We start from the raw sequence: 15,204 nt of genomic DNA on the forward strand, positions 1-15,204 counted from the left end.
AGTGTGATTCTGCAACTGTTGGCTTTGATGTGAACATTGATGAAGAATCAAGATGTCCGAGTAGAGCTTGTCCCACTCGGTTTTTAGTGAAGATTTTGACTTTGATATCCGTCTATTTGTTTAGGACTTGGAAACCACCCATCTGACCCACTTCTCCGAAGTACTAGCAGTGTCTAAAACTCAAGCTCTCGAAATCAAAATTTGGGATTCATCCATTTAGTCTGGATTCCCTCAGTGTTATCCTCCAGTTTTCATCAAGGCTTCCTTTTAAAAGGATAGATGAACTCTCATAGGAGTATCCAAAACTTAAAGTTACATTGGGTCACCAATTCAACCTACCATTCCCATTCGGTGCCTATCAGTCTCCCACCTACCATTCTCATTCGGTGCCTACCATTCTCATCTATCATTCCCACCTTAAATTCCCATCCATCATTCTCATCTAACATACCCATCTACCATTCTTCGTCTCTCCGCTATATATTGAAGGTTTGGGTTCATTGAAGCTCATCAAGAAAAACACACTGAATCATGAAATGAAGATTTGCTTCTTTCAAATTTTCAGATCCTCCTTCTCACAACCATTTCTCGCTATAGCTTCACCATTCTCAACACTTAGCTACTACTATTGCTTCATAATCATCTTGAACCCAATCTTCTCATTGTTTAGTAGAAACCCTTCTCACAACATCATTGCAGTTTTGAGATCTTAACAAATTTCGTTTCTTCACTTAATAACCCCATTTGACCATAAAATTTCACATAACATAGGCCATATCATAATCTCGCATAACCTCAGATCTACCTAGCTAGAAGATCTAAGTCCAGTAGACACACCTATTTCTAAGCTTAGGAGACTTCCTAACTGCTTTGAGAACTCCATAATCCTTCTCAAGTTGTTTGGTCTTCCAGCAGAAGTAGAGGTTCAGAACAAACAGCAACTTGGCTAGTTTCTAAAACCAGGATCATAAGTTAGCTCTATCTTTCATTTTCTGGGCTTTTCCAACATACTGCAAAATTATTATCTCATCTATCTTAACCAATCTGCCTACTGTGTTCACATCTTTCAACAAGTGTCATTCTATAGGGGTTGTAAAAGTGTTGTGGTATCCTACAAATTTTCTCCCATCCAATACTCAGAGCAATTTCCAAGGCCCCAGCTCGTCAGAAATAAACCTCCAGCATCGGTCGATCAAGGATGTGTTTCCACCAAAGCCTTATTCCGTGTCGCCATCAGCTCAGGACACAAAGATCATCGCTACTAGTACTTCAAAACACATTTTTTCTAGAATTACTCCAACTTAAATTTTGCTTGAAGTATTTTAGAAAGTACACTTCTGAAATTACTGCAACTTAACATTCGTCAGCATGGTCCCATCACACAGGCACATTCTACGACTTGCCACTGGACCCCTCTCAGCATGCAATCAGTCTTGTATTCCAAAATATGCTCCCTAGAAACATCTACACCAAAAATTCCCTAGCGTAGAAGGCCATCTCCATGGTGTTCTATGTTTCACACATTCACCATCTCTGCTTCATCTCTGTCTTCTTCACAACCACCATCAACAGACCCAAAATTCATATGCTTCTAAAATGACCTCAACTTAACTTAAGCGATACAATAACATATGCACACTCAACCACTTTCTCGCATGTCCTCTCCATAATCTGAAGTATATTCTTTTGAATTACTTCACCTGGACTTCTTAAAAACGAGAGGCTGGCCCTATAACTCTGCATGCTGTACCCAGCCAACATCCTTGCCTCATCACCATCTTCTACACCCTAGGATCGCCACTAATGATCCAAAATATTCTTTAGAAATTACCTTAGCTTAACCCCTGCTGATATGATTTGATCACGCATGTACATCTAGCTACTTACAAATGAATTTTTGCCTCACTAACCCATTCTAAATACCATGGGTCTACTCTTCTAAAATTACCTCATCCTGTTGAAAGCTTCACCACCTTCAACTACTTCACTTGAAGAGCCAAGTGTAAAAATCCGTTTTCGAAACTCATTCCCTCACCACACTCCAAAATTGTGTGCATGAACGAGTCTCGAGGGGGCATTTGTAGAGAGTGAAAATTCCCGACCTATCACAAGCTAACACATATTTCTAATTACAAAGTGCCACGTATTGCTACTAGGTTTTTCTATCACTATTCAGAAACCAATAGAAATTTTCCAAGTGTTTTTAAAATAGAGACACAAAAAGCATGCAAAAACCAATCACACTTCAGCTAGTGTAAGCAATGACACAAGCAGTCCAATCAGGGTGTTAACATGTGTCACCTTGAAAATCAAAGCATTTTTGGCCAATCAAAATATGCCAAGTGTCTTGGAGAAAAAAATTCTTAGAGCTTCTCCAATTAGACTATGACACATGTCACCAATTAGACTTGGCCATGTGTTGCTCACCCACCCCCAAACTCTTATAAATAGAAGTCTTCTTAAGGCATTTGGACACATCAAGAGACCAAGACATCTTGGAAGGGACCAAGACATCTAGAGCATAAGCAGCATCAAAGAAGATTTAGAAGTACAGAAGCTCTGCAGGAATCAAGCCCTAAAGCCTCCAAGAACTTCGACCTCAAATACAAGGAACATTCAAAGTGAAACCATCCAAACTATCTGGGTAGATCTTAAAGTTTGCTGGAATCAAGCTCAAAAACCTTTAGAAACCTCAATAAATGACAAAATCAATGAAGCTCTACAGATTCAGGCCTCCAAAGCTCCGAAGAACTTCCACCACAAACCTTCAAAGACGGAGAACGCATGAAGAACACGAAGAACAAAAAAATCTAACAAGCGTTAGAGATTCAATGTAAATCTGTTTCAAGGATATTCAATCCATCCTTCAGCCAAATTGAAGGATATTTGGTGTTTAAGTTAAAATCACATTATTACAATTCCAATCAATAAGTCTTTCAAGGTGATCAAATCAGAGGATCACTCTTTTGTAATCACAGATAATTGTACCACATATTCATCAATACAAATTCACACTTGTGAAACCACTATTTCAAACTCAAAATTTAGTCGTCCACAACATCTATAGAAATTTTTATCGACTCTAGTAAATGACCAAAAGAAGTTAAAGATTCGTCTTTCGTTAATTAGCAATGTTTCCAAATTATTTAGCAAACTAACACCTCGAGTCTCTTAAACTCGAGTTCATTGTAGCAACTCGAGTCCTAGAGACTCAAGTTTCATGTGCTAGTAGGTAGAAAATTATCCACTTGGAACTCAATCCTTAAAGACACTCACTGAAGCACAACATTTATCAACAAACCCAAAGAGAAACAATGAAATCAACAAACCCTAGCAAACCCAGAGATCCACAACGAACAACAAACTCATTTCAACTTCAACTTCAACAACAGAATAAATGCACAAGCAGAGTGATAGAGAGCCACAATGTACTTGATCAATGTCGTGATTATGACTCGAATGCTGATTGGAACCAATGGTGTGGTGGCTCATCTACGCCAGGATCTTTTGCTTCCTTGTCCTCTTCACGGGAGGGTTTTTTTTTTTTTTTTGGTTTAGGTTTTCGATTTGATCAATTTTTGTTTTGGGTTTTGTTCTTGGGTTTTTGGAGCTTGGAAGTTTGGGAAATGAGAGTGGGAGAAGAATAGTGGGACAACAAGAAGGTAGGGAAAGAAAAAAAAAACAGAAGGAAGATGGGGAAAGAAAAAGAACGAAGGAAGAAGGAAAGCACATGGAACTCGAGTCTCTAAGACTTGAGTTGCTACAGCGAACTTGAGTCTAAAAGACTTGAGATGTTAGTTCGCAAAATAGTTTAGAAATGTTGCTAGGCCAAAATGTCACAATAGCACTATTTACTGAAATATATATCAATCTACCACTATTTCGAAAATATGTAGGGATCTACCACTTTTTTGAGTACTCGAATTTGGGGAACTTGAGTTTTTCATGGTACTCGAGTTTCATGAACTCAAGTTCTATGGAAAAATTTTCCGGCAATTTTGAAAGCAAAGAATTCGAGTTTACGGAACTCGAGGTACACAGTAAACTCGAGTTTCACAAACTCGAGTTTCAAAAAGATGGTAGATCCCTACGTATTTCCAAAACAGTGGTAAATTGATATATATATATATATATATATATATATATATATATATATATATATTGGTAACATTGGCCATTTTTGGCCAACGTTGCTAACTAACGAAATTGTTAGTAAAATGGGGGTCAAAATGGCCAAATACCACTATTTACCGAAATATATATATTAATTTACCATTGTTTTGGAAATATGTAGGGATCCACCACCTTTTTGAAACTCTTCTTTGAAAAAATTGTCTTCAAAATTGCTAGAAAATTTTTAATGGAACCCAAGTTCATAGAACTCAAGTACCATAAAAAAATTTCAAAACTTTTCCATGGAATTTGAGTTCATTGAACTCGAGTTCCCCTACATATTTCCGAAATAGTAGTAGATTAATATGTATTTCGGTTAACAGTGCTATTGTGACATTTGACCGTAAAATGGTGTTATTTAGCAAAAAAATCCCGACAACAAGTAGTTAGTTTGTGTGATTGGATTTTTTTTCAAAATAACACTAAAACTCAAACAATTTTGTTAATTAGTACGTTTTCAAAACTATTTAGCAATATAACGTCTCGAGTGTAAGGAACTCAATTTTGTTGCGCTAAATTAAGCATAATAAACTTGAGTTCCATGGAACTCGAGCTTCAAAGACTCAACTTCCAGGAAACTCAAATAGCAACACCAAGAAGATGAACAAACCCGAAGACGAAGAAGAAACCAAACCAAAAAATACGAAGAAGAAACCCAAACAAAAACACATAGAAACAACAAATAGGAAAGATCAAACCCAGACATAAACCACAAAGAAGGCGCCCACGAACCCAGATGTCCTTAACCCAAATCATTCGGCTTAGACTTCAGGCAGCGACAACGAAGGTTCCAAAGGTGATGGCAGCGAAGCTCAAAGTGAAGGTTTGTCAAATTCCTTCATTTTCTTACCTAGGTAAAAGGGTTTGACGATGATTTGTTGTTTTTCTTATTTGAATCTTTAGATTGATGATGTTTTTCTTTTTGGGTTTATTGGACATCGAGTTTTATTAGACTCAATTTAGAACCACAAAATTGATTGTCCCGCATTCGAGATGTTAGTTTGCAAAATAGTTTTGAAATAGTGCTAATTAACGAAATTTTTTGAGTTTTAATGTTATACTGGGAAAAAAAAAAAAAAAAATCCCTCTGCAATCTCAATCTTAATAAATTTCTAAAAATAATCCCTAATCCTAATTCCATTTTGAACAAGAAAAAACCCCAGTGAGTGATGGCGGCCACCGAAGATAAATCATCATCATCAGAAGAAGAGGTAATGGTGAGGAAAATAGGATGTTACGGAGAGAAGGTGAGAGTGTTAATGGTTGGGGAAGACTCAGCTGCGGAGGAAACGATGTTGCTTTGGGGAATCCAACAGCCCACACTCTCAAAACAAAACGCATTCGTCTCCCAAACCTCTCTCCAACTTCGCCTCGACGCTTGTGGCCACACTCTCTCCATTCTCCAGTCTCCATCTTCTCTAACCAAGCCTGGTGTCACTGGAGCCGTCATGTGGGACAGTGGCGTCGTACTTGCTAAGTTTCTTGAGCATGCTGTGGACTCCGGATTGCTTATTTTTCAAGCCAAGAAGGTTGTTGAATTGGGTTCTGGTTGTGGCTTAGTTGGCTGTGTTGCTGCTCTTTTAGGTGCTCATCAAGTTTTTCTTACTGATTTGTTTGATAGACTTAAGTTATTGAGGAAGAATGTTGAGGTCAATTTGGGACAGGGACAAGCCCATCTCAGGGGTTCTGCCACTGTTATGGAACTTGAATGGGGTGATCATCATCCTCACAAGGATCTACTTCACCCTCTACCTGATTATGGTAGGTAGTTATTCTTTGATTTTTCATTTCTTTTTCTTCCATAGTTGTAAATTAACATGAAATTTTCCTATAATATAAGTAGATGAAATCTAGCTAACCAAATATATTTATTTATTTATTCATTCATTTTTTGTTATATCTCAATTGGGTTGTGTCCTATTTTTCCAAAAATTACTGTTTCATCTCTTCTTAGGTTATAAACAAAAGATATTTTCATTACTTTAGTTGGCTGGTTTTTGGGCATATGTAGGAGTAGGAGACTCAAATAGTACTTATGATTTTAGAGATAAGATATTGCCTAGATTTAGTGTTATGAAATAAATAGTTAGGCGTCTTCAGCCAAGGTTTTATTTTGAGATTACACAGTTACTGTAAGCATCAGTATGAAAAATCATATATCTGTCTGAAGCATCTGTTTTAGGTGCTGCACTGAAAATTTCATTAGTGGGATGGGCAGCTTTAAGAATATATAAGCTATAATGACTTTTTTTGGTTGTCTTACTCTTCATTGTAGTGAAATCTTTTCTGTGGACCAACCTAATTGTTTCTTGATGTTGATCATTACATGATTCTACCCGCTTTCTTATAATTTGATACTCATACATATTTTGTTTTAGGGGTAATTACACTCCCTGACACTTCACCCCCAACTTAAAGGGAAAAAACACTTTCCCCCTTGACATTAAATTGACCAAATTTTGTTAAATTAATATTAAAAATATTGTGTACTAACTTGTCATTTGCTTAGGGGCAGGTTTTCAAAATTATCTTATTTCATAATTCAAATTCAATGTTTAAAATTTTTAAATTAAAGTGTATTTTAAAATATTAAGTGTGAATTTTGCTTTCCCCCCTTTTTTCAACGGGTTATAGAGAGATTTTTCATTGCAAGTGTTTTGGTGTTTGATAAATTTAGCATTTTTATTCTAAACTTATCAATTTTTTTTTTACTCACAATGGTTAAATTTTTGTAAAGAGATTTTTATAAAAATTTAGAATATGTTATTACTAATATAAACAAAAGGGGGGGGGGGGTGTTAATTTTTTCAAATCTTAACGAAGGGGAGTGTTTTTTCCCTTCAGATTTGGGGTGGAGTGTCATTTTTCCAAACCTCAAGGGAGGGGAGGGTAATTACCCCTTTGTTTTATTTGACCTTTTCAATTCTTATATTTTTAAAACTGTCCTTTTTTGTGACAAGATTCTATTTTTTTCAGTGCTTGGTTCTGATGTAATTTATAATGAAGAAGCAGTGATGGATTTGGTGGCTACTTTACTGCAACTCTCTGGATCTGAAACAACGATCTTTTTGGCTGGTGAACTTCGAAATGGTAAGAATTTTTTTGTTTCTTCTTTCTGTTATGATTATTGTCTCAATACTTCTTCCTGTTGCAGATACTATCCTCGAATACTTCCTAGAAGTTGCAATGAAGTATTTCATAGTTGGGCGTGTGGATCAGCCACAGTGGCATCCAGATTACTGCAGCAGCCGTGTTGTTTTATACATTCTAGTGAAGAAGTGATAGAGAGAATTAAGATCAGTTCTTTGCCTATTCTTTTGTAAGTTGGCAATAATATCTGCATTTTGCTTGGGCTTTGTCTCAAATGAATGAAATGATAAAGGGTAGGGTTAGGTTGGGGTAACTTGGTTCAAATATAAGTTACTAATCACCAAGAGATATGAAAAAAGGATTGTTAAGCAACCTTTGGGCCAAATTATCGGTTGAAGCAGCAAAGTGCCTCGCTTTGACCCCTGGTCATTAGAGTGTGAAGGGCATTTATCTTATGGTATAAACATAAGTGTGTAGGCTTATTGAAAAGAAGAATATATGTATTCTTGGTCATTAGAGTGTGAAGGGGGTTTATCTTATGGTATAAAAAAAAAGGTGAGTAGGCTTATCAGAAAGAAAAATATGTGTTCTTTTAAAATAGTTGCTTTAGGTACTCGATGGAAATTCTTAACTATGTGATTTAATAATAGCCAAACTGTTAACATTTATTTCACATATTATTCGTGGCAAAAGAATTTCTTAATTGCAGTTATCAACCTTGAAAGAAATTAGCACATCTTTCCTTAATCTTCTAGTGCTTTTCATGTACATGTTTTTATTCCAAAACATGTATAAACTGAACCTTATTCTAGTCAATTTTTTAGCTCATATGAGACCTTAGTCATATAAATGAACCATCAAAGACATGATGTAGCAAGTTGTTGTGGCATTTTAATTGATAAATGCATTATCAAAGATTTCTAGATCTATGGTAAGATTATCCAAAGTCTTAGCTACCGAATTATTGTTCCAAATGTTAGTTAATCGAAGCTAATAGCTTAACAAATTTTGTCATCAAACCGAAATTCTATGTTTAATAGAGTGTAAAAAAATTGGGGAGATGTGGCAAAGGTCATTGTGCTTCACTGTCTTTTCTCTGCATATTTGTCAGGTCAGCCTTTAATAACTGTTAGAGAAACAAAATGTACCAAGCCTTCTATAGATTGGAGCTTTTGATTGTCAATGATCTTTGGTCTTTGGAGCTTTTGGTAGAAATATCATCCGCGTAGGATCCCTTGATGTGATTGTATGTAACAATGGCAGGGCCAGAATCAGCATCATTGTATACTTTTTACCGTTTTTGGCTCCAAATTAAGAAAAAAGAACTATTTATTCACAAGTAATAATGATCATTAGTTATTACGATCATTAGTTATTACTTATTAGAGAAGTGAAAATGATTACTAGTAAAATCAAGTACGCTATGTCTTTGAAGAGCAGGCTTGTTTGTCTTGATATTGGGAAATTGCAAACTTAGCATTTGTGATGCCCCTCTGGAACATCTTGCTGAAATTCTCACCATCCCTGTAATAGGGGTTGACTGTATACTTCCCCCCACTCCCCCCTCCCCACATCCCACCCCTGCCCCCCCCCCCCCACCCCAAAAAAAAAAAGGGATGAAACTCTGCCTATCATTTCTGTTTTGTTATATTTTAAAGAAGAAATAATTCAGTCTGCTTGTGATGGTGATTATTACACCTGAGATCAATGTCTCTAAATGATTAATTTCATGCGATTAATGCCTCTCAAACTACCAACAGTTAGGCTGCAGGTAATTTGTTACAAGTTACAACTATTAGAAAATTGTTTTACCTAATTCAGTTTTGCCTAACTGTTTTAGTTTAATTGCTTCTTCACTTGATGGTTTTGTAACTGCACCAGTATCTTGATTCTTGAGTTGCCATTGCACCAGTATCCTCAACATGCCTCCTCAAACTGATGGGCAGGGAGATGAGCATCAGTTTGTCTTGAAGAGAATTAGGGCTTGGAAAAAAAATCAGCTCACTACTCATTGCTCGATATGAACTTGACTTCTAAATCCTTTCGTACTGCATGTTTGTGGACAAAATGGAAATCTACTAATATATGTCTTGTTTGAGTGCGGAACATGGGGTTAGAAGCAAAGGCAAGGATTGATTTATTATCACACTTAATACGAGGTGAAGTAAGAGCAAAGACTCGTGAATAATGAAAAATCATACAAATGCCCGGCAGTTCTGCAGTACAAGAGGCTAAGGATCTATACTTACCCTCAGTGGAGGATTGAGATACAGTTGCCTGCTTCTTGGCGATCCAGGTGATTGGCTTAGACCAAGAAAAATACTGTAGCCAGCAGTAGACTGATAGTCTGATGGGTCCAACCCTTTCAGCATCACTGTATGCTGATTGATTCGAGTGATCCTGGTTGAAAGAAGATACAATGATTTAATGAATCCTTGAGATAGCATAAAATATGCTTTGCTGCTGTGTAATGAAGGTCGGTAGTGTTCTGCATAAATTGACAGACAATGTCAACAGTAAAACCAAAATCAAGGCTTGTAAAGTTGAGGTAATGGAGAGAGCCAACAAGACTTCACGGTAGGATCAGCAAGAGAGCTGCAAGCTATTTTACAAAGATGATGGGATGGAGAAGTAGGGGTAGAGCAAGGTTTACAATTGAACACGCACACACACGTGTGTATATTTATGGTGATCATGTAAAATGGTGATCTGGGATCCTTTTGCAGGCTACATTCAGGTCTCGCGTCCTTCATAAAGAATATTCTACCTTCCTTCTAGGTTTAACACAAATCCGAGTTTTCAAAAATGATTTGTTCTCTAATTTACTGTCTTGCACATCATTCAATATTTTTCAATTAGATGTGAATTTTGACAAATTAATTTTTGGATTATATTATCTTCGTATATTCTTTATACGTGAAAATTTTCAAGTTAATCCAAGACCAATAGTCATGTCAGTCATCAATCAATTGTTTAAATTTAAGTTTTGTAGTTTAAAATAATGAACAAAAGATGAGTTTATGGATTAAATGGTAAATTATTGGAAAAATCGGTTTTGCATTTCATACAAAACTCACAGCAAAAGCAACACAAGGATCTTCTTCATTATAGAACAAAGAACAAAATGCGTACCTTGATGCAGTAAATTAAAAACAAGACAACAAGACTTGAGAGTGCCTTCAATCTTCATCCCAATCCCACATGGTGCCCAAGATGAATAGTCTCTCAATCAGTTTTTAAGTATGTTGATTTTTCAAAAGAAAATGTTCTCAAAGATATTGCAGAGAAAAACCGTTTTCTCTTCTTTTAATCATACGCGCATTTTTAACTGCCTTGGTAGTTATTTTATTTAATAACTCTTATTAAATAAATAATTGATTATTTACTTGGGTCAGTCTTTTGGGTCAATCCAATTGGGCTTAAGTGTGTAGCTTGGGATGAGACCAAAAGGACTAATAAAGCTCTAGCTCCAATGAGCTTCATACTTATCTATCAACTCTTGACAAGCCTAAAGTTACCATTAATTATATAACAAGTATCACTATAGAAATATAATTGAACTCTAGGCCTTATTAATAAATTATATCTCAAGACTATAATATAATATCATTTGGCCCTCTAAGAAATATCCATAGTGAACAAAGTCATAATTAAATTGTCACTTTGTAAACAACTATTTTATTCCTTGAGTCTCCGGTTTAATCTTTTAGTAATTTTAATAAATATAAACTTTAGTAACTTCTTACTGAAGTGGCCAGCCTTGAATAACCAATTCCCATTAAACTTATCTCAATAGGATATTTTATATCTCTAAAGAAAGAGATTATGGATCTCATCTTGAGAATATGTATTTTCTCAACACCACGTGTGGTTACCCAATATACTGAGGTTTTGACCGTTAAATTAGATTTTACTCCTAATATATCAAAGTAACCTACATTTCATGATAAGGTTTACTATCCTCTCAAGATTGAGAGTTTATGAAATTAGGAGTAGTGAGATTAATTATCCAAGTGATAATTGTTAATTATATAATTAATTTCACGCAGTCCAGTTCAATATATCTTACATATTTAAGACACATCAACTAGAAGTCTCCACTAATATGATCAAGACAAACTATCTTAGTTGATGTGTTATAGTCTTCGCAGATAAAACGCACAATTTCATCATCGACTACAAACTACATTTTGAATTTACAAGAAATTTGTGATTTATATCTTCTATAATTAAATCACATACAATGCATCTGAAAGACTATGATAATGTTCAATTAGTTCATATACAAATAGTCTTATATAATTAAACAATTTAATCATTTATAACACGCCAATAAATTGAATTTTAGAGCATAAACCCTAACATAAATAACATATTATTTTCATAAAAATTGACATGCATGCTAAGAACGTATAGAATATGTAATCCAACTATGAGGTTTTTATAACATAAATTCAATAACAAGTTATTAAGTAATATAATATTGTTTAGAGAATCAACTTTATATATTATTTATTGTTTAAAAATCATTCTTGTTTTTTGAGACATAAAATTACTATTGGGCTACAGGTTAAATATTTTGGGGGTCTTCTTAGAGATAAATAATAATGCAAATCATTCTTCCATTTTTTTGAAAAATATCAATTATTTTCCTACAATTTTTGGATCCATTTGTAGAATCTTGGGACATATTGTGCAAGTTTTGGTCTTTTAGTCTATGTAATGGAGGGCCTTGAATCCTTATCAAGAATATTTGGGAAAAAGAGGGGTTCTTAGTCTGGGGTCTTAAGACTAAGAACCAGCCTTGTATATACATCCAGTATTTCACAAGTTATAAGGATTGTACATTCATCAAATTCATATGCTGTAAAAGACAAAACGTATAGATGTAATAGTTGTTTACCATGGTCTTAGTGGTATACGTGGTATTACCTTTATCTTTACGTAACAAAGTTAATGAATTCGCATTGAAGACCTCATTTTTTATTCAACAAAAAAAAAAAGATATAATGGTCTAATGAAATAATTTTCCAAGACATATTGACATATAAACAACCCGTAATCACAAACATGACATAAAATATAAAGGAAGAGGGAGAGGGAGAGAGAGAATTCAAATTGAGAAAGAACAGAGGTGAGAGAAAAAATATAAAATAATAATATGCATAACTACAATAACCGTGCATATATGCACGGTTGTAGTAATTATGCATAAATATATAATTTTACACTCACTAATGTAAGTATTTTTTTACACATTTAAAATAAACAGTTTTTTTTTTATAAGAAAATAAACAATTTTTTCTATTTTGTAAAACTTTACATTATCTGATACAATTGTTCTAATACATAAGTTTAAATTCCCCCCCAGTTTAAAGTGATTTGACGTTGTCCGTATGGCCTTCTGAATAATATTTTTACTTCACCCCTCCTCATGTAATTTTTAAGCTTTAAAATTGTGAGTAGTTAAAGACACGTGCCTTTTCCCATACCATTCCACGATATATATATATATATATATACATGTCATCAAAACTCGAAAGGTATCGAACGGTATCTCCTTGCTTAGTTGAACTACCGCTATATACTTTCCATTTTGTATATGTCGTTATTAGGTAAGGAAGGTGAGACTTCCATCCAAAAAAAGCAAACCCAAAACGTCAAGAGATAAAGTCAAATAAGGAACCTCAATTCCTTCTATTATACAGTATTATGCATATATTACAAGGCCTTTTAGTTGAAGAAAGCAAAGGGAAAAAGGTGCAAATTCTAATGTCTATACCAATGGCAAATCACCAAAGAATTCATCCAGCAGTGGATGTGGAAGCTCCACCAACAATTCCTTTGGTGTCTCGTGGTTCACCTCTATCAGAAAAAGGTAGTCCGGCTCGGCCTCGCGCTCCTATACAAATGCATACTATTCCCATTACGGTGAGCCATGCCAAGCCACCAAAAAATGGAACTGGTTGTTGCAAATGCATATGTTGGACAATTAGCCTCCTTGTTCTCCTACTAGTTATAGTTGGAGCCACTGCTGTCATTCTTTACTTCGTCTTCCAACCAAAACTCCCTACATACTCGATTGATAACTTGAACATAAGCCGATTAGGCCTCAACATTGACATGTCCCTATACGCTGAATTCGACGTGAAGATCACAGCCTACAATCCCAACAAGAAAATCGGAATTTACTACGAGAGAGGAAGCCAGTTGAGCGTGTGGTATACAAACAAAAAGCTTTGTGATGGATCACTACCAAAGTTCTACCAAGGTCACCAAAATAAGACTGTGCTTCATGTGCCCTTGACTGGACAAACACAATACGGTAGCACTTTGATGACAGCCCTGCAGCAACAACAACAAACGGGTCAAATTCCCTTGGATCTTAAGGTTGATGCACCTGTGTCAATCAAACTTGGAAAGTTGAAGCTGAAGAAAGTCAGGGTCTTAGCGGAATGCTTGTTGGTTGTAGATAGCTTATCTGCAAATAATGTCATCAGCATTAAAGCTAGTAATTGTAGGTACGGTATGAAGCTTTAGATTTATCTTTCTTGTCCATTATGTCAGGGCTGCTCTCCTCGTCTGGACTTTTTTTTTTTTTTTTTCCTTTCACTTCTGTATCCCATTCCCATGTTTTAGAAGGTTGATTCTTTTTTCCTGCATGTATTGTATCACTTTAGTTACAGTGGCGTTGACTATATATATATATATATATATATATATACTAGTCGCAAACTTGTGCGTTGCACGGAAAAATTTTGCATAGATGTATAATATAATTATGTTTGTCTTGAATTGAAACAAACATAATATTGGCTGTAAAAAATGAAAAAATGAAAAAAATAAAAAAGTCATATTAGGAATTCTCTAGATAACCGATGCAATTAAATTCTTATAGATCTTTATATGGCTACATATGCACTTCATAGATGAAAGTAATAAATAAAGGAGAGATTTTAAGAGGTTATACATAAAAGTTATTAAAAGGTAAAAGTTAATGCTAAAAGCTTGATGTCAAACTCACTCAACAAATGGACTTTATGGCCGATAACTTCTCTACACAAAATGGGGGTGTTTGGGTACTCAAAAGCCTGAGACATTTACGCTCTGTTTGTTTCAATAATGATGTTTTCTAGAAACTGAGTCATTTTTTAAAAAGTATTTTCTATAAAACTATCTCATTTTTCAATGTTTGATAGCAACTTTAAATAAATTGAAAAACAACCTCTTAACTTCCCTTATTTAGCTTGCTGTAAGATAGAGTTGTTTTCCAAAAAAATTTAATGGAAAACAATCTCTAAAAATAAGCCATACTTTTTATATTGACCAAAGATAGTTTTCCTTTGACTTATATTTTTTTATGCTACCAAACATTAGAAAATAAGGAAAATCATCTTTACACAAGGTTTTCTATTGAAACAAACTGAGCGTGCAAGAAAAACAAAATTGATGTGCAACCTCACTCGACACTCACACATCCCATGTGCTGGGGAGTTAAATGTTAGTCACGCTTTTTGAAAAAAATAATAATAATATAATGATAGGTCTATTAGATTATTTATTTCAAGAGTAGACAAAACATGAACACATAAGGGCATAAGACAAATCGACCAAAATTGTCATACACCATAGTTTGAGAAAATATTTTGTAATCTCATTGTTTACGAAATATTTATCAATCTATTACTTTTTTAAAATTCAATTTTGTGAAAATCGAGTTTTTCATGGTACTTGAGTTCATGGAACTCGACTACCATGAAAAAATTTTGAAAATTTTTTATGTAACTGGAATTCATGAAACTCGAGTTTCAAAAAAGTTGTAGATTATTAAATATTTCACAAACAATAATAAATCTATACATATTTTGTCTAACAGTGATTTTTAGTCATTTTGACGAAGCAAACCATTAGGTACTTTTCCTAAAGAAAAAATTGGGCTTT

At 34.7% G+C, this 15,204-nt stretch overlaps 2 protein-coding genes across 6 annotated transcripts; both read left to right on the forward strand.

The window, feature by feature from the left end:
• The first annotated feature begins 4,740 nt into the window (after nt 1-4,740).
• Nucleotides 4,741-10,218, forward strand: LOC142630316 (uncharacterized). Of its 5 annotated transcripts, none has more exons than XM_075804295.1 (4): nt 4,741-5,027; nt 5,337-5,934; nt 7,150-7,263; nt 7,328-7,938. In XM_075804295.1, the coding sequence occupies exons 2-4, from the start codon at nt 5,343-5,345 to the stop codon at nt 7,453-7,455; spliced, it is 834 nt and encodes a 277-aa protein (XP_075660410.1). In that variant the 5' UTR covers nt 4,741-5,027; nt 5,337-5,342; the 3' UTR covers nt 7,456-7,938. The 5 variants fall into 5 exon arrangements, with proteins under 5 accessions (XP_075660410.1, XP_075660409.1, XP_075660412.1 ...); XM_075804294.1 differs by having other exon boundaries at nt 4,741-4,996; XM_075804296.1 differs by lacking the exon at nt 4,741-5,027 and adding an exon at nt 9,176-10,218 and having other exon boundaries at nt 5,247-5,934; nt 7,328-7,492.
• Nucleotides 10,219-13,031: 2,813 nt separating this feature from the next.
• On the forward strand, nt 13,032-13,905 carry LOC142633119 (NDR1/HIN1-like protein 6). The gene has a single exon (XM_075807388.1). It carries the CDS (start codon nt 13,036-13,038, stop codon nt 13,801-13,803), a length of 768 nt encoding a protein of 255 aa, XP_075663503.1. The 5' UTR covers nt 13,032-13,035; the 3' UTR covers nt 13,804-13,905.
• Nucleotides 13,906-15,204: the final 1,299 nt, after the last annotated feature.

Source organism: Castanea sativa, chromosome 4, assembly GCF_040712315.1.
Source record: "Castanea sativa cultivar Marrone di Chiusa Pesio chromosome 4, ASM4071231v1".
Classification (NCBI taxonomy): Eukaryota; Viridiplantae; Streptophyta; class Magnoliopsida; order Fagales; family Fagaceae; genus Castanea; species Castanea sativa.